This window comes from Periplaneta americana, chromosome 9 (assembly GCF_040183065.1).
Source record: "Periplaneta americana isolate PAMFEO1 chromosome 9, P.americana_PAMFEO1_priV1, whole genome shotgun sequence".
Lineage (NCBI taxonomy): Eukaryota > Metazoa > Arthropoda > Insecta > Blattodea > Blattidae > Periplaneta > Periplaneta americana.
The window spans coordinates 169,614,148-169,640,389 of NC_091125.1; the positions used below are offsets into that span (position 1 = coordinate 169,614,148).

General features: G+C 36.1%; 1 protein-coding gene across 6 annotated transcripts in view; it reads left to right on the plus strand.

Annotated features, from left to right (window-relative positions):
* The window catches only part of LOC138706724 (solute carrier family 35 member F3), a 106,645-nt gene that overhangs the window by 17,135 nt on the left and 63,268 nt on the right, over positions 1 to 26,242 (plus strand). For 5 of the 6 annotated variants that reach the window (XR_011334064.1, XM_069836344.1, XM_069836346.1 and 2 more), the window contains exon 2: positions 1,956 to 2,153. Coding sequence is in view for 5 of the 6 variants with exons in the window: in XM_069836344.1 (XP_069692445.1) it covers positions 2,009 to 2,153 (145 nt within the window). In the remaining variant the exon portion in view is untranslated. Of the gene's footprint in view, positions 1 to 1,955; positions 2,154 to 2,173; positions 2,315 to 26,242 lie in introns of those variants that run through there. The other variant, XM_069836349.1, reaches the window with a different exon arrangement.

Here is a 26,242-nt window from a genome sequence, read left to right on the forward strand (position 1 = left end):
AGAAAATCAGCATGTGTATTGTCTGGACTTGGAGATGTTTTGGGTCTTATGTTATTAAATTAATAGTAATATTCAGTTCTTGATTAAATATTGTTATATAAAGTAGATAGTAGATTTAATATTTCTTTCAGTTTTTCCTTAATAGTCTGACGTACACAGATAAAACTAACAACCACACCACCAACTAATCTAATAGAAATTAAAATATAATTAAATGTAGTAAAAGTAATTAAAATTATAAATACATGTAATAAACCATAACCCCCTAATTTCAACAATATACTATTTTATTCCCTTTTACAACTTGTAGATAATTATTAATTATAGTTATTACTTATTAGCATAATATTTATTGAACTTATTGGCTATTTCACTTCGTTTGAAAGATGTTATTGTGTACAAAAAGCATTTTTTGATGATCGTTTCATGCTGTATGTTGTGTATAAATCTATGATTTCTGGCCATCTGTTCTGTGTAATCCATCTTTTGTATAGAATTAATAAAATATTCTTTTGGTAGTAATTATTTTATTAATTGAGTATTTAATTTTCACCAGCTCACATTTCTTGAATCATTTGCTTTTTCTTATTTAAATTTAGGACACAAGAGCCAAAAAGAGACTTCACAGTTATGTATCATACATTTTTTCAATGACAGACGTGGAGTTGCAGAAATAATAAGTGTAAGTGTAGCATTATTAAGCAATTTACAAACAAATGAAATCTTTAAAAAGGTATCTAGAAGTGAAATTACTTATGGCTTTTAAGGACCAAAATTATTTTTGTAAGTTGATTTATTATTATTTCAGTTTTAGCATAGTTGTATTATCCATTTCCTTACTAATTTCAAAAGATAATCAGAAGTTCATTCGAATTCCAACCAAAAGTCAATTGGTTATTAATTTATCTACCTTTAGGAAGTACAGTATATGTACGCTGGAATCTATGAAGTGAAATGACAATAATTTAATTGGTCTTGGAACAGATTTGATTCTTGAATATTATATACTATACTTTGTTGTATATTCACGTCTAGTAACCTATTAATGCTAGTACTAATAATAATGTAAAGGAATAAAAGAATAGAACATAGCAATACATTTCTCATTATTATTGAAACTATTTAGAATAACCTTCCAACATTAAGGTAAAGTACGGTGAGTAAAGAAGTCATTCAGTACATAGGATCGTGATTTTACTACATGTGGTGATATCTGGTAACAGTTGGCAACACTGACAAGGCGGAAATATTTGCTGTTTGGGAACTGAACTTACGTGATCCTCACTATATCAGCTTATGTGTCAGAGAAGTTGCCTATTAATCAAGGCGTTCAATCTGAACTTGAGAACGTGTACGGTATAACTTGAACGTCGTAGCAACAGATGGCGGTCTGTACAGTCTGTGTGCTACCATAACCTCTTTCGAACTGTGTTTTGCGCGGGAAAGTCGTACGCAGGGTATTTGTTATCATTGGTTGCGTACGGCAACATTCCACAACACAAATCAAATGCTCCGTGTCCATGTTGACCGTCCAAGTTAATTTCAACAAATACGTAAGTAATCGTCTTAACGCTCTCCACATATCCCGACAGTAAGGGAAAAAACTCACCTCAGTACGTGTTCCCAAACAGTTCACATTCCTGCCACTACCGGCGTTACCGTACGTATCGGTAAGTACTCTTCTGAATGAACGCCGTACTTGCTAGGCAACTTCTCTGGCACATAAGTAATATACCTCTGCGGAAGTGTAGGAAGATTGAATTTTCTAGGCTCATCGACTAGCCACATGACGGCATACAGGGAGCCATGACACACTTTGAACATACTGTAAATATCTATTAACTTGAAAAAAATTCGTTCCGGCACCGGGAATCGAACCCGGGACCTGTCAGCGCGCAGAGCTCCGGAACGAATTTTTGTCAACTTGGTTGAGTTTCCAAATGTGTGTTGTGCAGAGATGCGGGTGGAGCATTCGTGGGGCCCGTGAGCGGGGGTGGGCTGCGCTGTCATGAGGGACGGCGACATCCCCACCATCTTCAACCCACGTCGAGTGCGGACGCCCAGCGTCGTGGTCACAGGGGATGATCAGCCTCGAGGAAGCGTGCCCAACGGACCCTTCGCCAGCTCCGCGCACCTGCAGCACTCCGACTCCGGTGAGCACGGCGCGCGCGCCCCCACAGCTACAGCCCGCTGTTGTGTCATGTCGTGTAACTGTTGTCCAACTCCTGCAGACTAACATGCCGGCCTCGAACCCCTGCGCGCCTCTCGTCTGCAAACCGCTCGGACCAAAGGTCACGTAAGAGGATGGAGGAGGGTAAGTTGCATTGATGAGTTTGTTTGTGCACCTGGCTCTAGTTACATTAGTTTGGACATGTCACGTGACATGCTAGAGCACTTGCCATAGAGGGACGAGGTGCGGCATTTGGAACTCTGTCACCAGCATCACTTGATGAAACGCACTGTGGCCAATCGCATCTGCATGTGCACGCTGCAGTTAGAAGGGTAACAACAGTTGGATGCATTTTGGTTCTCAACTAGTGTGGATGAATTCTTATACAGTATATTACATTTTTTCAGTACTGGTAATTGAGTATTTACAAGTCTTTACTCGTAGCAAATACCTTACTATAATAATACCGGACAGCTAGCAGTTTTACGTACGAACGACGATGGTGCTGCTACCTACCTACCGGGATGGAGATACTCGCGAAACAAGCTGTAATCAACTGCAATGTATATTGTTGCTGGGCTAGTTAATTTGTTAATACAGGGACATCATTTTATTTTTACTAACATTTTTAACATTAACCTGGCTATACCTTTGGATTAATGATTGAGACCCGGAAACACCGTTTGCTACCCCTTCCACGACTGGAGTTCGGTGATACTGGCGTAAAATACAAACAGATCACTTTACCAGGTATAGGAAATATCGCGATTTTGAGTGTGATAATTTTCATTAGGTTTTGTTTAATCAAAATACAGTACAGTATTAACAGTAAGTGTTTTTACTCACGAACTGAGTTATCCATGCGAATATATTCATTATGCAGTGTATATTATACTGTCTATAGCACATTAGCGTACGATATAGAGAACGAAGTTGAAATTAAAAATAATCATAATATGGATATTTAAACACATTTTTTAAAATGGTAGCCGTTCATTTCCATACTGGTCGTTTGTGCCTATTATCGCACTATAGACTATTGCATCTAATTCCAATTACCAGTTTCGTCCTTCATACTTAGTAACTCATGTTGAAATAATTCTGTACCTACTCTATAAAAGAGTACCTTACGTACTGTAAATTCAGTCTTCACTTCTGCCCGACCTGCACAGATAAAATTACTCAGACATGCTATCTACTATCCGTCCAAGTGGTTATGTCGCAGGATCGTAGAAAGGGGGGGGGGAATCACGTGATAGTTAATTACTTAACGAGGCCCTTTATTTAAGTTATTTTAAACAGTTGCATAATATTACGTAGCCGTCCAATTAATTTCTAACAGAAATTAATGTTTTCAGAAAAGAGCTAAGAAAGCCCAGCCACTAGTCTTTACAGTGGAGCGAGCAGAAGTAGGTGAGGGAAATCGGGATGCGACGTAGTACCTGTGCGAAAATATGATTCAATATTGGAAATTTTCGTCACTGGAAAACGCGAACATATTTCTGAAACGTACTATAATCACTAACTCAGTACTGCGGCCTTAGTTCTGTGTGAACAGTAGGAACTTGGTTAGTAGAAGGGGTGGGAGTGAAGTACATTCAAAAACTCAGGTACAATAAAAGTTGAAGTAAAAATAAAATGATGTCCCTGTACTTTTATGAATTAGTACTAGTGTTAAAATGTCAGGGTGTATATGTGCTGTTTATAATTGTGACAATTATAGCATTACAAATTGCTCCAAATCGTACTTTCGATTTCCGACAGTTCATAAAACGTGAGTCAACAACATTCTTTAGTAGGCCTAATTCCTTCGTCTTTGTGTTGATAGAAAAATACAAATTAGTTTTTTTTTTTATTTAGACCTAATAAATAAATAGAAGTTAAAATGTATTGGATTTTAAGGTTTTATCAGATTAAGTTTTATTGTTGTCCACATTCCTTTACTAATCATTACAAGCATCAGATTACTATCAATTTTATCTTTGCAGTTGTCAGCAATGCGTATATAAAACATTACTGTAAATTCATTCCTAATATCAGATTGATTTTGTCTCGGTAAACCAAAGAAAAAATATGTAACAATTAGTTACGGAAAGTAATATAAGTATGCAAATTTCTCATAATATGCAGCTTTGATATAAGATAATAATTTTACATTAAATATCATTCAACATTTCTTAAGTGTTTCATATATAATTCCACATTAGTAACTCACGTTTTATATAATAATAATAATAATAATAATAATAATAATAATAATAATAATAATAATAATAATAATAATAATAATGATTTATTTTAGCTGGCAGAGTTAAGGCCGTAAGGCCTTCTCTTCCACTCAACCAGCAAAAAGTGTATACACATATGCATGAACTTACAAAGAATCCAACAATTTGATTTAGATGAGAGTTACATGTATACAAAAGTTATTTACAAATTAAACAACAAAATACTATGAACTATTAATTAAACACTGAAATAAACTGTGTAGCAGAATTAAACTAAAATACATAGAATGTTAATATATTTCAAATAATATTAGATAATAGAAAGAGATTATTACGAGACAATTAAAATACAGCACAATCAGGATGATGTCTGAAGAAAAAAGTAACAATGTAGTCAATGATAGTTTAAATCAGTATGATTGGAGTGAAATGCTAATAAGGTTATCTTTTAAGCTGTTCTTAAAGGTGTTTATTGTCTTGCAGCCCCTAATACTTTGTGACAAGGAATTCCATTGACGCGAGGTGGATATTGTAAAAGATGACAATAGTCCGAATCTCGCTATGTTAATATTTGTATATGTGGACGTAATTACATCCCTCTGCGCTAGATGTCAGGTCCGCGATTTTTCGCACTCACGCCAATGCTACTAGTATACAGCTGTCCGGTATTATTATAGTAAGGTATTTGCTTGTAGCTCTTCAGTTTCTCAGAAAATAAAGTATAGGTTACTTTACCGGTGTCAGTTTGACATTAGCTGGATACCCAACTGGAAACAGTTGGACTGACCATTCTTGTTGAATAGATAATAGATTAGCCCATTTCATCTTGATCTGTTATGACTGTTTGTTATATTCAGGAGTAAATAAAACCCATAAATTTTTCAGAATCCATATACACGTTAACTAGGCTCTAGGATGACCAGATGTCCTACTTTTCGCAGGATACTCCGTTTTTATAGCTTCTTATCCTTCGGTCCGTGTAAAAGCTTCAAACGCCTATAAATATGCTGCTTTTTAATTTTATCCTGCTACAAGTCTTGCGAAATAAAATTTCAACCGAACGTTCTGTTCTCTATTCTCTCAGAGGAAGTAAGTGAAGGGAAAAACAATAGAAATAATAATTCGCAGTAGTGAATAATATGTGGACAAATGAAAAATCTAGACTGTAGCCAGAAACTTTAAAACATACAAGGGTCATTTCAACGCACAGGTTAGTAGAAGTGTGAAGTGAATAACGCAACACCAATTAAAATTACTTCAGTTGCAGTTGAAGGCTTAAGGAAGAAGGACGTGTGAACGTTTCGTCCACGAGGTTGCTGTTGAACACCATCGATATATGATATGTGTCCACACCTGTGGAGTAACGGTTAGTGCGTCTGACCGCGAAACCAGGTGGCCCGGGTTCGATTCCCGGTTGGGGCAAGTTACCTGGTTGAGGTTTTTTCCGGGGTTTTCCCTCAACTCGATATGAGCAAATTCTAGGTAACTTTCGGTGCTGGACCCCGGACTCATTTCACCGGCATTATCACCTTCATGTCATTCAGACGCTAAATAACCAAAGCTGTTGATAAAGCGTCGTAAAATAACCTACTAAAATTTAAAAAAAAAATGATATATGTAAAGCAAATAGCAAAAACCCAAGGCCGCTCTTTACAGGACCACTTTTAGAATGAGTCCTGCTTTGTGTGTCTGAAAATGTGGTCATCATAATAGCCTGTTAACAAACTTTGTTCTTCACTCCATCTGCCCGACATTTTGTTTCATAATTACAACAGTTATTTAAAATAATTCAGAGGAAATACAAAGAAAAATTCGATTGACCTGTACATGTTAACTGCCCTCCAGCAATAGCCTGTGAGATGGTGGGGGAACGCCAGTGGGCTTTGAAAACAAAAATGTTTGAATTCACTGGCATGGCCAGCTGTTGTCTACACAGAAGCAGTAGCTAAAATCCAGTTACCGGACACATCAACTGACACCGAGTAAATGGACCTTAATAGTTAAAAGCTTTAAGATTTTATTAACTAATTTTTTAACTTCTACACATACGTTTCTTTTGTAGATTGACACAAACAAAGCCTTTTAAGAACCACTACTTGCTGACATTGCAATAAATGAAAGAATAACGCAACAAACACTGCTTACCAACTTCAGTATCACTGAAGGTCTACGGCAAAAATTCCCAGTAGGTGGACTGTGGGCCATATGTGGCTTGCTAAAGCTTCAGTTCTGGCCCACAGACCGAGCATTATGGACAGAAAAAGAAATCTAATCTGTCAGATGATGTAGTTATGCGAAAAATAAGAAATTAGGTGGAAATCTTTGATAATTTTGCAAACATATTTTAACAGCACGAGTGACTTGTCAGACATTTTATCGCTGTGACAAATAGTATTTCTGAAGGATTAAAAGCAATGTTACAGTGACTATTACACTTTTACTACGTCATACTACTTTTGACCAATAAAACGGTACGAAAGGACGTATTTCAACCAATCATGGCTGCTTATCGCACAATTTTATCGCGTCCCTAGCATGTGTTTATTTTTATCATTACCCTAGCTTTTGTTTCTTTGTTTGCCGACATTTCAAACTGCACTGGTCTGGACGTAAAAAAAAAAAACCGAAAATTACAAACCACTCCAGTCGATGCACAGCAGTTTCAAATATGACTCGCATTGGCATTCAAGAACAAGAATTAATAAAGATCACTGGTCATAGCTATGCATCTTCCCTGAAATCCTATTTACAAATAAATGAAGAGCACCATTCGGAAATCCTGAATAAGTTGAGGAATACACCATGTACATCAACGAATTGCACTTCTATTACGCACACGTCTAATATAACATCAACTGAACCACCAACCACTAAAATATTCAAATTTGAAAATTGTACTTTGAATAATTGTTTCTTTTCAAATTATTCATGTTTATTTTTTATGCCATCATCGTTAATTAAAACTTTTCTTGTTTATTTCATCATTCCTATTAAAACTTTTAATTAAAACACTTTTTTATATTATTTAGGTTATGTTATAGCTTCTGCTATATGATATTATGGATAGTCACGTATCAGAGATTGTTTAATACTAAGATTTATTGAAAATCATCTGTAAAGTGACGTTGATTACTGGGATCCGGATAATTCAAGTGGAATGCAACTGTTTTAATAAAAATGAAATTGAATCAACAAAGCCTTCTTGACTAGTAACCGTCTACAGAGTTCAATGAAGATTCCATAGTTGGCACACCTGATAACATCACATAATAAATTATAACACACCACTGCCATTTAGCATGCATCTAGCGTAATATTTGTAATGTTCAGATGGTACAATAATACATTAATTGAAGACAGTTGTATTTTCGTAAGTCAATTAATACTTTATTGTATTGGAGTACTTCGTTACTTATAATCTTTATATACTTTCTTCTAATCGTGTAATAGTCAATTAAATCCCACTCGAGTTTTGATTTTCTCTAGATAAATCAAAACCTCTAGTGAGATTACCGTTGATAAACGAAGGTAGCTTACACTTGATTTTCAGGATTCAGAAGAACTTGTAAGTAACTTTATTATTAAACTTACTTATTTTTTTTGATATGTGTGATAATTTTCAAGCTTGCAAAACACTTGCATTGTTTTTCTCTAATGCCACCAGGTCGTCTTCCGATATTTTCAGTTCTTCTGGCAGTGGCTTATGTGTAACCCACTTTTGAGGTTGGGGCGTGTGGTAGGCGGAGTTACATTACCCCAATGATATGATAGGACGATCATGATTATGTGGCGCCAGGAGAGGTCTTAAATCTAAACTTAATCTAAATTCCAAACCATGGAAGAACACAGGAATAATTCCCTTTAAGGAAAAATTCCTGTGCTCTAACTGGGAATCGAATCCAGGACCTCACGAACTGCAGCTAGAAGCTCTGACCACCAGATCATGAGCCTGGCCACACTTGCAGTGTATGTTTTCTCAATATTTGCGAATGAAGCTTCTCTGACATGAGCAATATACGAGTAGAAAAACTACAGAAATACTGAATATTGTCAGTCACTTTCAAGATGCTTTGAGATTATCCACTACTTCTTACATCCCCAACTTAGATATGAACATCATAATCCTTTCTCTCATTGAGATCTTCTGGATTCAATTATACAGAAAGAACCGTAAGTAATGTCATTAATTTCAGGGGGTTATTCGTTGAGATATCGGTATTTCAAGCAAAATAGTTTAATACAGTTTTGTTCGTTTTTGCTTCCTTTTCGACATAAAAATTGTTTTATGTGAAACATTTCATAGCGTGTTTTGGAAAAGCTATAGATTTAATTCCCAATATGCTCAGTCGATTTAAGAGAGCAGTGTATTATGATAATAAATGATTGAAAGAACACATCACAGCCATAACAAAATTACAAAACACCTCCACATATGCAGAACACATCACAAATGCTAACCACACCCACAGAGACATCAACACAGATCTGGAAATACTACACATCCAACCAAATAGCCAGAAACTAAACACACTAGAACAATATGAAATATACAGACACACAAAAACACACCCCAACGAAATTCTCTACACACAACTCAACTTCACAACACACACACTCTTTGACTCTACACTATACCACAGGAACACACCCTCACAGGAAACAGAACAAGTGGCGCCAAGACCAACAACGACCAGTTCTGAAGATGACCCATAAATAGGTCGAAACATGTAAACGAGGTACGTTGAAATTTAACACAGGAAAGTCTTACCATACATATTCCGAATTAGATTTGTCCTTTATATTATGTGTATAAATTTGATCCGAACAAATGTAACTTTTCGTTTTGCAAAGGAATTTTACAATGTTACATTAGTTTGGATCAAATTTCTGTACATTTAAATGACAAAACTAAAATTCTTTCAATCGTTTATAATCATATTAGCTCTCTTAAACTGACTCAGCATATTGGGAATTAAATCAATAGTTTTCTCAAAACAGGCTAATTTCACATAAAATAGTTTTTATCTCGAAAAGGAAGCAAAAGCGAGAGAAATTGTATTTAATTTTTTGCTTGAAATATCCAAAAGAATAACTTAAATTAATGACATTACTTATGGGTCATCCTGTATATAAAACAGGTGTGAAAATGTTTGCTAACATAATTATTAAAAATAAAAGTTAATGTTAATAAATATTAGAGAAAACATTCTCAATACTGTAATTAACCCAAAATAGAAATAATGTCATTCTCAAGCATTTGAGTACTAAAGTCCCATTTCTGGTCACTGGCCTACGTCAAAACACAAAAACCCTGTGTGGCCCTTGATAATTTGGAATCTACTGGTCTAGAAGTTCAATTTTAAAATACGAGACATATGTTACGAAATAGGCTAAGTGAAAATATTAACAATGAGTTATACTTCAGTAACTCAAATACAAGTTTAATAGTAGTCTAGTTTCTACCATTCTTGCCATTGGATCTGAAGTACACAGGTTTAAACTTGGCCAGATTTGATTAACTTTTAAGGAGCGATAAATCGTTAACGTGGCTTCCTTCAGGGTAGAAGTAAAGCTATCCGTCACTGGATAACAAGAACTTGAGGAAAAATTACTGGACAGTGTTTTCTGGCCAACTTTCCTGCTTCGTGTGGACAGATATCTCTGCAAACCTGCAACACTTCAGTAGTCTGTGATGCTCGAATCAGGAAAGAAATTAATCGTTATCGCACATACGAACTGTGAACGATGTAAATGGCCAAACTTATGCACAGTCCAGTGAACAAGGAGGTTCAATTATCTTATCTACATAAATATAAAATTATAGATAGCCCATTATGCCCATGCAACAATGACGAACAAACGATAGATCATTTGTTATACAATTGTAAATTACTTGAGAGAGAAAGAGACATTCTGAAAGCGGCAGTTCTAAAGTCTGAAAACTGGCCAGTGAATAAAGACAAACTAGTGCACAAATACTAGAAGAACTTGATCAAATTTACTAACAATATACAGTTTGGCAAATTACAATGAAAGAAAAGTACAAAATTCATCCATCTATATTGCCTATAAAGAAACTCTTAGAACAATATAAAGTAATTGTATGAACATAGTTTAAGTTAAACCAATGCATGTAGTATTACTCCACAGTAATGGAGCATGCAGACTGTAAAAAAAAAAAAAAAAAAAAAAAAAAGAGGAGGTTCAATTACATTTTCATTCAGTATGACTCAGATTACCGATTCCAATTTAATCTTAATTTTCGGGAAACAGCAACAAAATTGGACATTAAGGAAGGCCCTCACGACCAAAAATCGTCTCACCATAAATTAAGTGAACATTACAAAATGCGTGAACAGAAAATCCATCAACTCCGTCCACATCTGTTATGTACTATCTGAAAATTACTCGCCCTCATTCATTGATATCTGCTGTTCAATTCTGTGATTGTTGGCGGTTAGTTCAGCTGTCATTAGGTTGCAAGCTGACTGCCATCATCATTCGCAATACACGTCTTAATGTCTCTATTTATGAAATTGCTATGCTAGATGCGCGCGCACGAGAAACGAGTGAAATTTCGGATCATCAGTTGGGTGGCAGATCATTTGCCACACCTCGCTGGATTGAATGGAAATGAATGTTATGTCGCTTTTAAACGAAGCATAGCCCAGAAAGAATTACTTGAAATGCTATTGGAGAAACGTTTCAACAATTCAATCTCGATTCATTTAAACGAATATAATAAAGGGTAAAGATGTGCAGAGCTGCAACTAGGCCAGAAACGTTATTGCCATTCACCTTATTTATTACTTATGAAAATGTAATTTTTTCATGATTGGAACTCAGTCCCAATGCAAACCTCCTTCCTTACGTGACGTAACAGATCAGAGTCCCTTTAGTCGTTGCTTTGCATTTTCCTAGAAACCTTCATGGATGCTGCACCAGTCAAGTGGTACAAGACTCCGAATCGGGAATTTTTATCCCAAAAAACTTACACCTGGGACATTTTGTCACTCAAAAGAAAAGTGTCACTGGAATATTTCGTCATACAAAAGAAAAATATCACTGGGACATTTCGCCACACAAAAGAAAATTGTCAATAGGACATTTCGTCACTCAAAAGAAAAATGTCACCGAGACATTTAGTCACACAAAAGAAAAATGTTACTGGAACATTTCGTCACACAAAAGAAAAATGTCACTGGGACATTTCGCCACACAAAAGAAAAATGTTACTGGGACATTTCGTCACACAAAAGAAAAATGTTACTGGGACATTTCGTCACACAAAAGAAAAATGTTACTGGGACATTTCGTCACACAAAAGAAAAATGTTACTGGGACATTTCGTCACACAAAAGAAAAATGTTACTGGGACATTTCGTCACACAAAAGAAAAATGTCACCGGGACATTTAGTCACACAAAAGAAAAATGTTACTGGGACATTTCGTCACACAAAAGAAAAATGTCACTGGGACATTTCGTCACACAAAAGAAAAATATTACTGGGACATTTCGTCACACAAAAGAAAAATGTTACTGGGACATTTCGTCACACAAAAGAAAAATGTTACTGGGACATTTCGTCACACAAAAGAAAAATGTTACTGGGACATTTCGTCACACAAAAGAAAAATGTCACCGGGACATTTAGTCACACAAAAGAAAAATGTTACTGGGACATTTCGTCACACAAAAGAAAAATGTCACCGGGACATTTAGTCACACAAAAGATAAATGTTACTGGGACATTTCGTCACACAAAAGAAAAATGTTACTGGGACATTTCGTCACACAAAAGAAAAATTACTTGAAATGCTGCTGGGGAAACGTTTCAACAATTCAATCTCGATTCATTTAAACGAATATAATAAAGGGTAAAGATGTGCAGAGCTGCAACTAGGCCAGAAACGTTACTGCCATTCACCTTATTTATTACTATAAAAATGTAATTTTTCTCATGATTGGAACTCAGTCCCAATGTAAACCTCCTTCCTTACGTGACGTAACAGATCAGAGTCTTGCTTTGCAGTTTCTTAGAAACCTTCATGGGTGCTGCAGCAGTCATGTGGTACAAGACCCCGAATCGGGACTTTTTGTCCCCGAAAACTCTCACCTGGGACATTTCGTCATACAAAGAAAAAAAAATTATGGTTTATTTAACGACGCTCGCAACTGCCGAGATTACATCAGCGTCGCCGGTGTACCGGAATTTTATCCCGCAGGAGTTCTTTTATATGCCACTAAATCTAGTGACATGAGCCTGTCGCATTTAAGCACACTTAAATGCCATCGACCTGGACCAGGATCGAACCCGCAACCTCGGGCACAGAAGGCCAGCGCTATAGCAATTGCGGCACTCAGATCGACCAAAAGAAAAATGTCACTGGAATATTTCGTCATACAAAAGAAAAATATCACTGGGACATTTCGTCACATAAAAGAAAATTGTCAATAGGACATTTCGTCATACAAAAGAAAAACGTCGCTGGAATATTTCGTCACACAAAATAAAAATATCGCTGGGACATTGACAGTTCGTCACACAAAAGAAAAATGTCACGGAGATATTTCGTCATATAAAAGAAAAATGTCATTGGGATATTTCGCCACACAAGGAAAAAAAATGTCACCAGGACATATTTGTAGTTTCCTAAGTAACTTCATATGCGAAGCATGGTAGAATAGGGTTAATAAACTAGTTGGAGAAGATTATCCGTCTCTATTTTGTCTCCTAGAGCACTTATAAAGGGAGGTCAACGAAACTCAGCAGGATGTGAAGAAATTATAAAGTGAGCAAACATCTGTAAAGGAAGAAGTATGACGAAGTTTATAAGCGGGTTGAGCGTGTTGTATCTCGCTTTCAAGAATATCGTAATGGGGGTAATATCCCCCAGTATTTAAGGGTTCTTGGTCACAACTTTGCCGGAACTTCTTGAAGTTAATTCTGGTAATCTCTGATTCAAGACAGCAAAATTACTGTATATAAATATTGAAATAAATCAACAGTGTATAGCCTGTATTTTATTCTATATATTAGCACTGAACATATGACCAAAAGTTCACTAGTACATATTGGGCATATGACCAAAAGTACGTTGATACCGGTACCAACTGTTAATGTGACAAAATGCCCTTGATATGAGTTTTCGGGTACAAAATGTCCTGGAATCTAAGACCCACCGCATTTCAACCGTTAATGCAGTCTTCTACTTTATCGTTGTCGCGTCTATTGTGATTAAGCCTCAGTGTTAATGTCGTGTTCAGCATTTTGAAAATTAAAGATATAGGTCTGTATGTTTTATTAAGTTCGAGTTTATATGCATAGTTAGTAGCGATATTAATATAAGTTTATCACAAAATCAAAGAGCTATTAAGTCTTGGTATATACTCTACTTACTGCATATTGAGAAGTTAAAGTTTTAATTTTAGTTATATATAGAATGCCCCAAAAATTTTATCCAGACTTCGGTAACACAAATATGATCGATTGGAACAATTTTGTCTAGAAACGCACGTCCACCAATGCAAATTGGTTAGCATAGAATGTTAAAAAAAATTGCAAATATTTCGCGGGTGCTCGTGTAAAGGGGGTTAAGTATGATTTCGCTAAACTGGGATAAGTAGAGATTTCAGCTCTCCACAATTACTTGTTTCTTGTGTTAAAGGGCTAAATCATTCTTCCATCCATGATGCAGTTATAGTACTCCGTATTTTGTGACAAAGGAGTTTTGTTCAGTACCAAATAAGAGAAGTTTACATACCTTGCAATTTGACTTAACCCCCTTTACATGAGCACCCGCGATTTAAAGGTGAATTATTCCGGACTGGATGTCGTCTGTTGTGAAAACGTACTACCACAGTCTAGTATATACAGTCGCGAAGCTCAATACGTAGTAAATATGCAAACATTAGGGGAGAGTCGGGTAGTATCGGACATCGGGTAATATCGGACAGTGAGTTTCTTTCATCTACCACACGATGATAGTATCTGATTGACATGGTTACGTTTCTGTGATGTCGCATAGAGAAACGTAACCATGTCATTCATGTACTACCATATGGTGGTAGATGAAAGAAACGTGCTGTCCGATACTACCCGACTCTCCCCTAGATAGTTGCTCACAACTAGGATCGCTAATATCGCCTCATTACAGGCAATGCAAAATAGTACCGTCACAGTCTATTGTTTCTAGCACCCTCAAAACTCAAGCTTCGTGACTGTACATAGTAGACTGTGGTACTATTCTGTGCAACCAATCCTCAGCGAGGGGGCCCAGAACACCAGGGGAATCCCGAACCGATGTTAGATATTTTTTAGGGAGAGAAAAACAAATATTCACAAACCTTTTCATTACACGAAGGAAGAATTCTACTAAATCACATATTATTGAAATAGTAATTACATTTTCAACAAGTTTTAAGACGTAGGCGAAGTACTACAGAAGCGTTGTTAAGACTAAAATAGCTTACTTCTCGAGGGCTTCTTTTACCCTTCTTTGGCGAAAACGTAATACGGCGAACGCCAGTAGGGGAAGTTATCCCCACCCACATGAAATGTGCATTCGACACAACACTAGCCTATCACGTAGAGTGTGAGCTTGTAGTGGAAAAGTGGAAAGGGGTCGTGGGCGGAGCTTAGCGTTCGCCGTATTACGTTTTAACCGCTTCTTTAAATGAGATATTTTAGTTAGATACTACTGTACGGCAATTAAGTTTGTTACATTATTCTGCTTAGTTATATATGCATTTTTTTCTTAAATGCAGTATATTTTTTTTATATTTCCGCCAAAGTATGCCTGCATTTGTTTTTAAAATTACGTCTTTTTTTTTTCTTTTATGGAGAAGGGGCACGAAGACTTGCACTGTAGCCTGAGCCGTCGTATTGTGCTTACCGTACTACTCTATTCAATAAATGATTTTGTCGCCGAATGATCGCGCTCTTGTACATATACAGCACAATGCACTGTAAACTTAACCTGGACTATGGTGTGGATGATGACGCCGAAAGTTACCAAGCAATTCTGCTTCAGTTGGTTGAGGGAAAACCTTGTATAAAACCTTAATCAGTTTACTTGTCTCAACCAGGATTTGAACCCGGACCGCTTGTTTCACGGTCAGACATGCTAACCGTTAATCCACAGCGATGGGCAAAAAAATACATCTTATCTTTTACTGAATATAATTATAAGACTGATTATTAAACACGTTTATAAACTCAGGGGTTTTTATTTCTCTTGCCCAAGTAATATTTCAATTTTAGTAGAAGCAAGATTGCCAAACTTTATAATAAAATTTCCATAACTGGCTGTCTTAGTACAGTATTTAAATTATAGAATTTTAACATTCATTAAAATACTGGAGAGCGGGGAAGACCACAATTTCTATGGGAGGTCCTGTGTTCAATGTGTGTTTCCTTCAACTACACCGTACATAAAATCCATATCTCGGAGAACGGCGAAAGTGTTCCATAGGGTTGCATTTGGGAGCTAGCAGTTAACGTAAGCTAATTACAGAAACTTTGAAGATAACTATCCCTCTCAGTTCGACAAACAACACACGATATTAAGTAACGCAAACACGTTGAAGTTAATCACGCGAACAGTGTTCGAAGTCTTGGCGTCAGGTTTAAACACTCGGACTTTTAAATATTCTATAGAGTGTGCGAAAAGTTCCACACCTGTTTATTTTTCCTGCAAAACAAATCAATGTATGAAAAATGTGACGATGATACTCGCATGATATCTGACGGACGTATTGTGAGATGTGATGATGGCGGGAGACATCTGTCGGACCAGAGGGAAATCATAACACACGAAAATTCCCAGCCATTTGAAGCCTTTCGATTTATTTGTCTATGATTCCAAGACTGCAATATGGCAAGGTGAATACGAGAGTTTTTAGTATGGAGGAGGGACTTGTGATTTCTGTGTGGATCCACGAGCGGCCACATACCGGAAAAAAACTGTGAGTAAAGTCCCATTCACAACGAAAATTAAACATACCGGTAACGTAAGCGTTAACTTAAGCATATGAACGTTACCATAAATTGAAAAAGTCATTCACGATGGGAACATAAACATAACCGCAAAGATACTTGGTAACCATGGAAACGTAACAACGTCATTTCGTCATATTCTCTTGTATACTTCAACGCTCTAAGATTGTGTATTGTTTCCAAATCAGATAAGCATAAACGTGAAAGTTTGTACAGCGTGTAGGTAACTAAGTATGGACACTTCGCGTCGGTACCTTTGATGTAGCCGGAGTGATTTCAATGACCTTCAAGCCAGCTAGAGCGTGAGATTCTGCTTTCTCCCTAGAGTTGGCGCTGACATCACACCAGCTAGCAGTCGACACAGCGGAAATATAACACATATAATTAATACATCTAGGTACATTATTTACCCAAATTAAATAAATTGGATCCATAAAATAATAAATCAGTCATTAACTGTAATGTCTAGACTCTAGAGTTCCTTTATAATGAGAGTTGAGACGTTGACCCCAACAAAAATTAAAATATGTAATGATTTGATAGCACTGAAAATGGAAAAACAAAACTCTTATGAGAAGTAAAACCATATACCTATATTATATTATATACAAATATTAAACTAATTCGATACTTAATTTTATAATGAATTATATTATTTTATAATATAATTTATTATATCTGAAATATAAAAAAATTATTACAACTAGTTTGCCACTGAGAAATAAGGAAAAGCTGTTACGATGAATTTATTTGAAGCAAAGCGTTACTGGATTATGCAATAAGGTAGGCGATGTTTGGATCCTGTGTCTCAACTCTATATTCAATTATTATCTTAGCGTATTCTCAATTACACTAACCTCTAGCGATTGAAAGTGGAACTAAACGCCTGCACACAGAGAAACAGAACACAGGAAAATTCGCTCAGTGTCCATTCTTTATAATCCCTATTCGCTGGTTTGTAGTTTGCAAACTTTCATGTTAACGTCTAACGGTGATGTTTAATGTCAGTGTTTATGTGAATCATTGTGAAATCATCCCATTTAGTAACCTGACTGCAATCTTCTGTGTTTAGGCCTATGTTACGTTTATGTTAAATTTTCATTGTGAATGGGCATATGTCATGCGCCTGCCCAAATCGCTGTCTGTTAATTCATTGACAGTCACAGGGCGAAAAGATTTCACTTCTAAGTCTTCCTCATGTGGTTGCTCATTGTTGATCGCGGCTTTTGCAACTCAGCTGCACGTAGGATTGCCAACTTTTCTTAAATAAAATACGGGAGATTAAGGAATCGACAAAATTTCACATACAAAATAGACTAATTATTCGATTCGGTTACTGAAACACAACTCTGTTCTACACTTCGGCAGCTAGGCTTAAATTAGGAGTATTTTGAGACAGATTTTGTCTTGCGTAGTATTTGAAATCGACTTTAGTTTTCAGCTCTGATTTGATTAAATGTGTCGTGCTTCTGTTTCGAACATCTGTCCAATTGTTCATAAGGTGAAACACTGCTTGGTATGCTTAGAACAAAACTAGCCAGTTTTTCCAAATTTATAACATTAACATGGTTTGATTTTAAAGGGTGAACACTAAAACCTAAATGTAATATTCATCTTACGATGTTTGGTGACGTATACACGTCCGTTCATGTGACATATTAATGAATTTTCTTTCATACTATGGCATGATTGTGACTATAATAGTATTTAAATTCATTAATATGTCACATCAACGGACGTGTATACGTCACCAAACATTGTAAGATGAATATTACAATTGTAAAGTTTCTTTCAAGCCATAAGCAGTGCTGACTAGATCAGACGCTATGGACAGTACTCTATAACAGAGTTGCCAGTATGAAAGGAAATTCCAAGCCTTTGGCGTGAGACGAACTCGATAGCTCAGTGGTAGAGCGCCTGACCGGAGAACAGGAAGTCGCAGGTTCGATTCCCGCTCGAGGTTGTGAAATTTTTCTTTCATACCATGGCATGATTGTGACTATAATAGTATTTAAATTCACTAAAACCCATTTCTGGCAAGCTTTACTTTCTATAAAGACTGCACATTTTCATGCATCTCTTGAACAACAAAATTCATCACATACATCATTATCATTCACGGCAAACTCAAATGTTTAGAATAATGATTTTATATTACGCAAAAAAGAAAGGAGAAAAATGCTCTAAGAGAAGGAGCCGGAAAACTGTTGAAAATTAGGGGCAAATATGGGAGATGCCGGGAAATACGCGTGGGTTGGCAACCATAGCTGCACGTTTGCTTTTTGATTTCATCGGCGATCACTGACTCGGCGACTTCAGCACCAATTTCTCGCCGAGTGGAGGGTCTCCCACTTCGCTTCGCGTCTTTAACACATCCCGTACTGAAAGCTGTTCTCTCCCACTTCAACAAGTCATCTCTGCTCGATGGCACCTTACTGAAAGCAGCTCTAAAATCCTGCATGACGTTTCTCATTTTTTCCCGCCGCTCATTAAACCACACGAAAGCCACAAGTCTCTTCTCCACACTGAAAACTCTCATATTCGCCTCGCCATCTTGCGTGTATAGCTGTAAATTTCCGTATGTTATGGTTCCTACTGGTCCGCCAGATGTCTCCCATCATGATCATACCACAGTCTAATACATATTATGTATTAAACTGTGATCATACCTCGAAATACATCCGCCAATGTCATACGAGTATCACCAACACATTTTTCATGCACAAATATGTTTTGCAGGAAAAATAAGCAGGTGTAGTGGGACTTTTCGACCACTCTGTGTAGTACATTGGTTTGGCCTTTGTGGACATGGGTTTCTATTCAGGAATTGTTCTAATCGATCCTCCTATTGTATTTCCTAGGTTAAATCTTTTGGGACTTGAGGCAGTTTATACTATAAGTACCTATTACATACATAATATATGTAGGTTTATAATGTGTCATCCTCAGAATTTAGTTTAAATTCCATGATGTATGGCTGATAAACTAATAGCTTTGAGCATCATCTGCAGTACCGGTATGCAAAATTGTGGGAGGGGACACACAACTCACAACACAGTAACTTGTGCACTCTTTTTTATTGCGTTGCATTACCAACTCTTCTTATTTCTTGTAATAGTTTTACTTTCTCATTATACGAAATATAGGGAAAGTATTGTGATCCTATAAAAATTTGTTCTTAATGGAGATACAGTCTTTTAGTCATGCAATCTCCCTGCCTATTTGGTTGTCTGTTCCTTTGTCTGCTTGTCTTTTAAACTTTCAGTCTGTCTTTGTGTTTATTTACAGCCTTTTCTAAATTAATAAGGCAAATTTTGTTTATTTTAATACAAGTTTGCTTTGGACAAAAATAGTACAAAATTTGATTTTATTAAGTGGATCGTAGATATAGTTCCAAGTTTTTGCCTTATACAGGATGTTTCAGAATAACTATTCCTAATTTTCAGATGCGATAGAGGGCACAAAATGAAACATTTTTTTTCGTAAGTAGTGTCCGGAAATGCTTCGTATCGAGATATCATCGCTGCACCTCCAAAATTCGCTGTGTGTTTTTAAAAAGATTTTGCAGGAGAAAGGAAAAAGCATTGTCACTTTAATTCACTCGATTTTCAAAGCTACTTTGGGTATAATTTCATTACTTTTCTTATAATAATTGAAATAATACTAAAAGTAGCATTGAAAATCACGGGGATTAAAAGTGACAATGCTTTTTTCTTTCCCCTGCAAAATCTTTTTAAAAACACGTAGTAAATTTTCGAGGCACAGCTACGATAAAACGATACCGGTATGAAAGTTTCAAAGAATTTCAACGTGGAAAAGAATTTGCTTATTTAATTCTGATGGTTATACAATAAATTATTCAAATATAATGAAAGTGTTCTTGAAAAATCTATAAAACTGACCCATAAAATATAACGTTGTATGATTGAATGGCGAATTCTTTAAAATATCTCCAGACTATTACGAAGATAATCAAAAGTAACGAACTCTTCTGACAGATATTAACATACAAAGAAAATAAATCAACTTTAATTGTTTCCATGGTAACGGGAATATCTGGAAAACAATAAAAGGCAGCAATGGACGATAATGTCAATGAAGAGTTTCGACTTTTATCATATTACCTCAATAGAGAAGCATATCCGAACACTACTTTATAAAAAAAAAAGTGTTTAATTACATGCCCTCTATCACATCTGAAAATTAGGAATAGTAATTCTGAAATACTTTATGTAATAAACAGTTTTAAGTAAGCCAGTGGATCTGTTCACTTTTTTTTTATATTGATTCAGATTAATATGTTTGCTAAATCTGAAATCCATCTCGAATCTAAATCGACAAATAATTTTATGGCGTAAAAAGGTATACACAAATTACTCCCTCCAAATTATTGTAAACTGTTCTATTGTTTGCTATAAAGGAAGGTATAACATATAACTGACAGTTTTGGCAGATTGGTTTATTGCTCTTTTGCTCATATCATTTGGCATAAGTACATTAAGTCAATAATTCACCTGGTTTATCTCCTTTATTTTACGTAAAATTAATAGTTTCTCCGCCAAAGTATGATGGGAAAGTAGTGTGTATCATAAACATTTGAATCTTTATTTCTTATGCCTCTAGAAACAGAAGTATTCTGCACCTTCATTTCTTGCATTTGGTTAGTGGTAGAGGTTTTCTTTGAACATGCATGCTTTTATTCAAACATAAGAACACTCATGCATGTCAAAGCACGTGCGCTGCATCCACCATGGACAAAGTCAGATTGTGGGACTGTGACTGGGAAGTGGGCAGGTGCAGTGTATTGTGGGTTAACACTCCCATTCCAAGAGAGTCATCAGACATAGCGATGGCGAACAGAAATAGCAGCTGCTGAATATATAGTGTTTTGCTGCCTGAATTGATAATATATCCAAAATACGAGAACTCTTAAAAGAATACTAAATTCATGGGAAATGCTGTGCATACTGTTTATTGCGTCAAAAATATTACTGACGTATGAAAAATTCAGTCATTATCTGTTGTAGCGTAGCATACGATTTGCAAATATTGAGATTTTTAATGGATGTTATCATCAATGTCCTCCTTTCCATCGTCACTGAAACTATCCGGTTCCTGTATATTTTTGTATTTGATGATGACTGTAAGAAAAATATTCTCTTGCCATAGAATTGTTTATTTATGGCAACATCTACTCTCCAATAAAAGTGACTGAGATATTCAAAACAGTAGGGATGTATTAAAAATAAAAAGCGTAAATCGAAGCATACAATATGAAATGTAATATTTATCCAGAGACAGTTTTTGCAATCACAGGTATTGCTTTGGAAGAAGTCAAGTATTGGTATGGAATAAGAATGGTATTGTGTTAGCACCACATGTGAAACTCCAGAGTGCCTAATACAGTGTGATGTGATGTTATTACACAATCCCCCAGATTATAGCATATTTACTGTTTGTGCGATGGAAGTCGATCTCCTGTCTCAGTGGACCAGAGCAGACCATCTAGCACTCAATCCTCGGTTCTGGTATTCTGACAGTCTGTTCCAGGTTATACTTAATAGGTCAAGGGCATTGTCGACATTTATAAGTGAATCAGTAACCCCTCAGTTCTGCTACAAGAAGAGTGTTTTTGTTTTCTATGTAGTTTTGGAGTGTTTAAACTGTGTTATGGAGGTAAATGTTTGACACTTTCTGATCTGTGAATGAATTCATATAAACTTCTTGACATATAATCTTGAACGCATGGGAAAACTGAAGACAGAGCGTTTTGTTACTCATCTTAACCTGTTCTACAAGAAATAAGTTGGCACTGACACCAAATCTTCCATACATGATGAAGTAACCCCATTAGAATCCTGCATTTAGTACGAAATGCCTCCTTTACAATCCTCCACCCTATTTTACCAAATATCACTATTGCAGTCCTACATGTGTTAGCAAATATTCCAGTTTCAATCCTGCATATACTAGTATTAATTACAGTTGTGTATGTACTACTGATATCCTTGTTAAAGTCCTGTGTTTATTACCGAATATCCTTACTACAGTTCTGCTTATACTAGTACCAAGTATCCTTTTGAATACCACATGTATCACCAAATATCCTAATTACAGCCCTGCATACACTACAAAGTATCCTTTTGAATACCGCATGTATCACCAAATATCCTAATTACTAGGGCTAGGATTTTGATGACTTATAAATCATAAAAAAATGTCCTAAAAACAATGCATTTATGACCTAAAAATCTTTCAAAAATGCCCTTAAAAATGCCCTAAAAGTTGATCTTACAATCTAAAATTGGCTTAGTAGGAAAAGGAGTTTTGTGCTACTTAATATTTAGACTAGTAATTAAATGCTAGTACCAATATTTAAGTTTATTTAATTTTACATACTTTTTTCTAAGTGGTACACTTTAATTAATTATTTTACCTGATGTAGTTTCCATGTAGCCCATCACAAGGCCACTCTTATACGGAAATAGCAAGTATAGAGGAGTCTATATTGAAGGGGTGGTTGGACTGATCCATTACATGGGGTGTACTACGTTAAAAGGGCAATATTTGTATAGAAAAACGATTAAAATATTATACAAAATAATGGGTATTAGTCACCGGCGTAGCTTGGTCGGTTAAGGCGCTTGCCTGCCGATCCGGAGTTGCGCTCGGGCGCAGGTTCGATTCCCGCTTGGGCTGATTACCTGGTTGGGTTTTTTCCGAGGTTTTTCCCAACTGAAAGACAAATGTCAGGTAATCTATGGCGGATCCTCGGCCTTATCTCGCCAAATATCATATCACTATCACCAACGTCATCGATGCTAAATAACCTCATAGTTGGTACAGCGTCGTTAAATAACCAAGTAAAAAATAAAGGGTATTAATGGACAAAATATGTAGACAAAATATCAAAGGAAATAAACATTATTTTATATTGATAATGGGGATTTGTGGCCAAAATTAAATGAAAATGCCTCAGAAATGTCCGAATAACACAAGAGATGCTCTTATGAGTTAAAACAGGCAAAAAATGCAAAAAATTACCCTAACAAATATGTCTTAAAACACTCAGTTTATCACATAACATATAAATACTAAAGCAGCTATATTTCTTGCTTACTAGAAAAAAGATGCAATTTCATAAAAATCCTAGCCCTAATAATTACAGTCCTGCAGATACTGCTGGCTATCATCATTAAGTCCTATTCAGTTAAGTTACCAGACTCCCCATTTCCCGGGGACAGTCCCTATACACAATTCGTCCCCAGAATATACCCAAATTTAATAATTTGTCTCCAAATATCCCCGGATTCTAACTGTTAATTGTTTGTTTAGTCAACTGTTCTAAGACAGGTCTGAACCTCACAAATGATATCAAGAAGGCATCAGTTATGAGGTAACTAGACCAGGAGACAATGGAGTAGGGTGGCCAGTTACTTTCTCTCTCCATTAGTGTTAATTATTATAATTTTATGAAAATGCTGCTGAATATCTCGGTGCCTGTCAAGATATCTGTGCAATGTAGGATTACTGAGATAAAAATTTAAAGAGACAGTCCATTATTTTTCTTCCAATGCACGAGTAGATGGACTTGACCTGGATGAAAAATTTTATGAAATTTCTTGTTTGAAGAAATGTGTGACTAGAGAAAATAGAAAGATATTATGAAGGAAATGCTGATCTTTGTTCAAATGGAGTGATTTTTTTTTTTTTATTTATCTCTGATAAAATGATTTTCTTTGTACAACTCCAAAAGTTTATTGAAATACGTCCGTGTCTTTCTGGAAATAATGTTTTACTGGAGAGAAATTTTTCCTTTATGAACATGTGAAGATCTAAAAACTCCAGAATGAGTTTATAAACTGTTCGAGCCATGTTTGCTGTCTTAACCAACTTCAACATTACCGGTACCGGTCAGAAATTTGCTGCAAAATTGGAATCCACAACAGAGCTGCTTAAAAAAATTCACTCTTCTGAAAACACCAATAGTTTAAGTAGGATTGCGAGGTTTAGGAGTCTTTAAAGCCCATTGGGAAGCTTACCTTCAGCATTTCAATATTTGTCAAAGACTTTTACACGTTGACAACCCTCATGTAGCAGCCACTCGGAATCTTCCAAACGAAATTGAGCATTGCATCAAACAATTACCAATTACCTTGGATTGCTCTGAACGTATTTCTTCTCAAAAACTAAGAAAAGCATTGCGTGAAGATTATTTTCATCAATGGAGCAAATTGAAAAGTAGAGGTTTGGGAGTTGTTTTCTATTCTCACTGGAAGAAAGGTAATTCGTGGATCTTAACCAAAAAGGGACTTTCGAGCAGTCAGTGGACGCAAGCCATTAAGATGAACTGTAATACAATACCTGTACGTACTCTCCCTGGTAGAACTCTTGACTCAACCCGTTGCAGAAGATGCGACGAGCAAGAAACGCTTCCTCACGTCTTGGGTTTCTGCCATCATGGAAAATTGCTCCGAATCAACAGACATAATACGATTTGTTCTTTCAACGCATCTTCAATCCGTCAAAATGCTTCCTATGAGGTTTATGAGGAGGTTGGTTGCGTCTCTTCTGATGGCTCTACTAGACGTGCTAATATCATCATAATTGATCGGCAGAAAAACAAGTCATATATGAGGCTTGTTGTCAGCATCTTGGAGCACAATACCACATCACACCTTGGACAGTTTTTGGGATCATGTTCGGTGCCCATGGCACGATCCCACGAAAAACTTTAAATCAACTTAAACAATTTAAAATTTCTGATGCAACAATTGATGCCATAGGATCTTATGTGTTAAAATTATCCTTAGCTATAATTAGTAATCATTTGTACCCAACAGACTTTTATTGTAAATAATTTCCTATGTTTTCATATCATTTATCATAATGTTTTCTTTTTCCTTTCAAATTGTCACGCAATTGGTTTTAATGATTATTCTTTATGAATTGATTAGTAGGCCAATCTATTCGAACCCTTATTTAGGGCGGCTTTTTTTTATTATTATCATAGAATGAATATTTTTGTATATAAATCAAATGAGTATTTTAATTCCTTAAAGTGTGTACAAACAATATAAGTGAATGAAAAACTAACAGTTTTTTCATATATCGATATCTGTCCCCGGAAATCGTGAAAAAAGTCTGGTAACCTTACTATATAAGCCTATACAGTATTAACCAGTCCTGCATACACTACCAGATATTCCTCTTGAATGCTGTATGTATTACCAGCTCCCCAATTACAGTCCTGCATATGTTATCATCATTACCGACATATCTCAGATGATTAGGCGTGTTTGCCTGCTAATCCGGAGGAGTGGTCGGGAGTGGGTTCGATTCTCGCCTGGGCTCATTATCTAGTTGTTTTTCCGAGGTTTTCCCTTACTGTAAGGCGAATGTCAGGCAACCCATGGCGAATCCTCGGTCTCATCTTGCCAAATACCGTCTCATCATTAACTCTTTCTGCTAAATAACCTAGTAGTTGATGTGGCGCCGTTAAATAACAAACTAAAGTAAAAATATACAAGTACAGTAGAACCCCGATTATCCGTCACCCTATTAAACTATTGGTGGATTATCCGTCTGTCTTTCTCTCGCTCTTTTTGCTGCAGAAATATATGAAATACTGTACGTTATTTTTTTTCTACAGTGTGTCATTACAAGCCTCTTCCCTTACACAGTATGGGTGTCAAAAGAAATCTTGTTGTGCAAAGTATCGAAAAAAAAAAGTGTAAACAATTGAAGGCTTTGTGGAAAGAGAAACTGTGGGTTCATCTCACACAATAAGATACGAGTTTGGAGTGTATGAAGAATGTAAATCTACAACAGGAGACCTCCACTA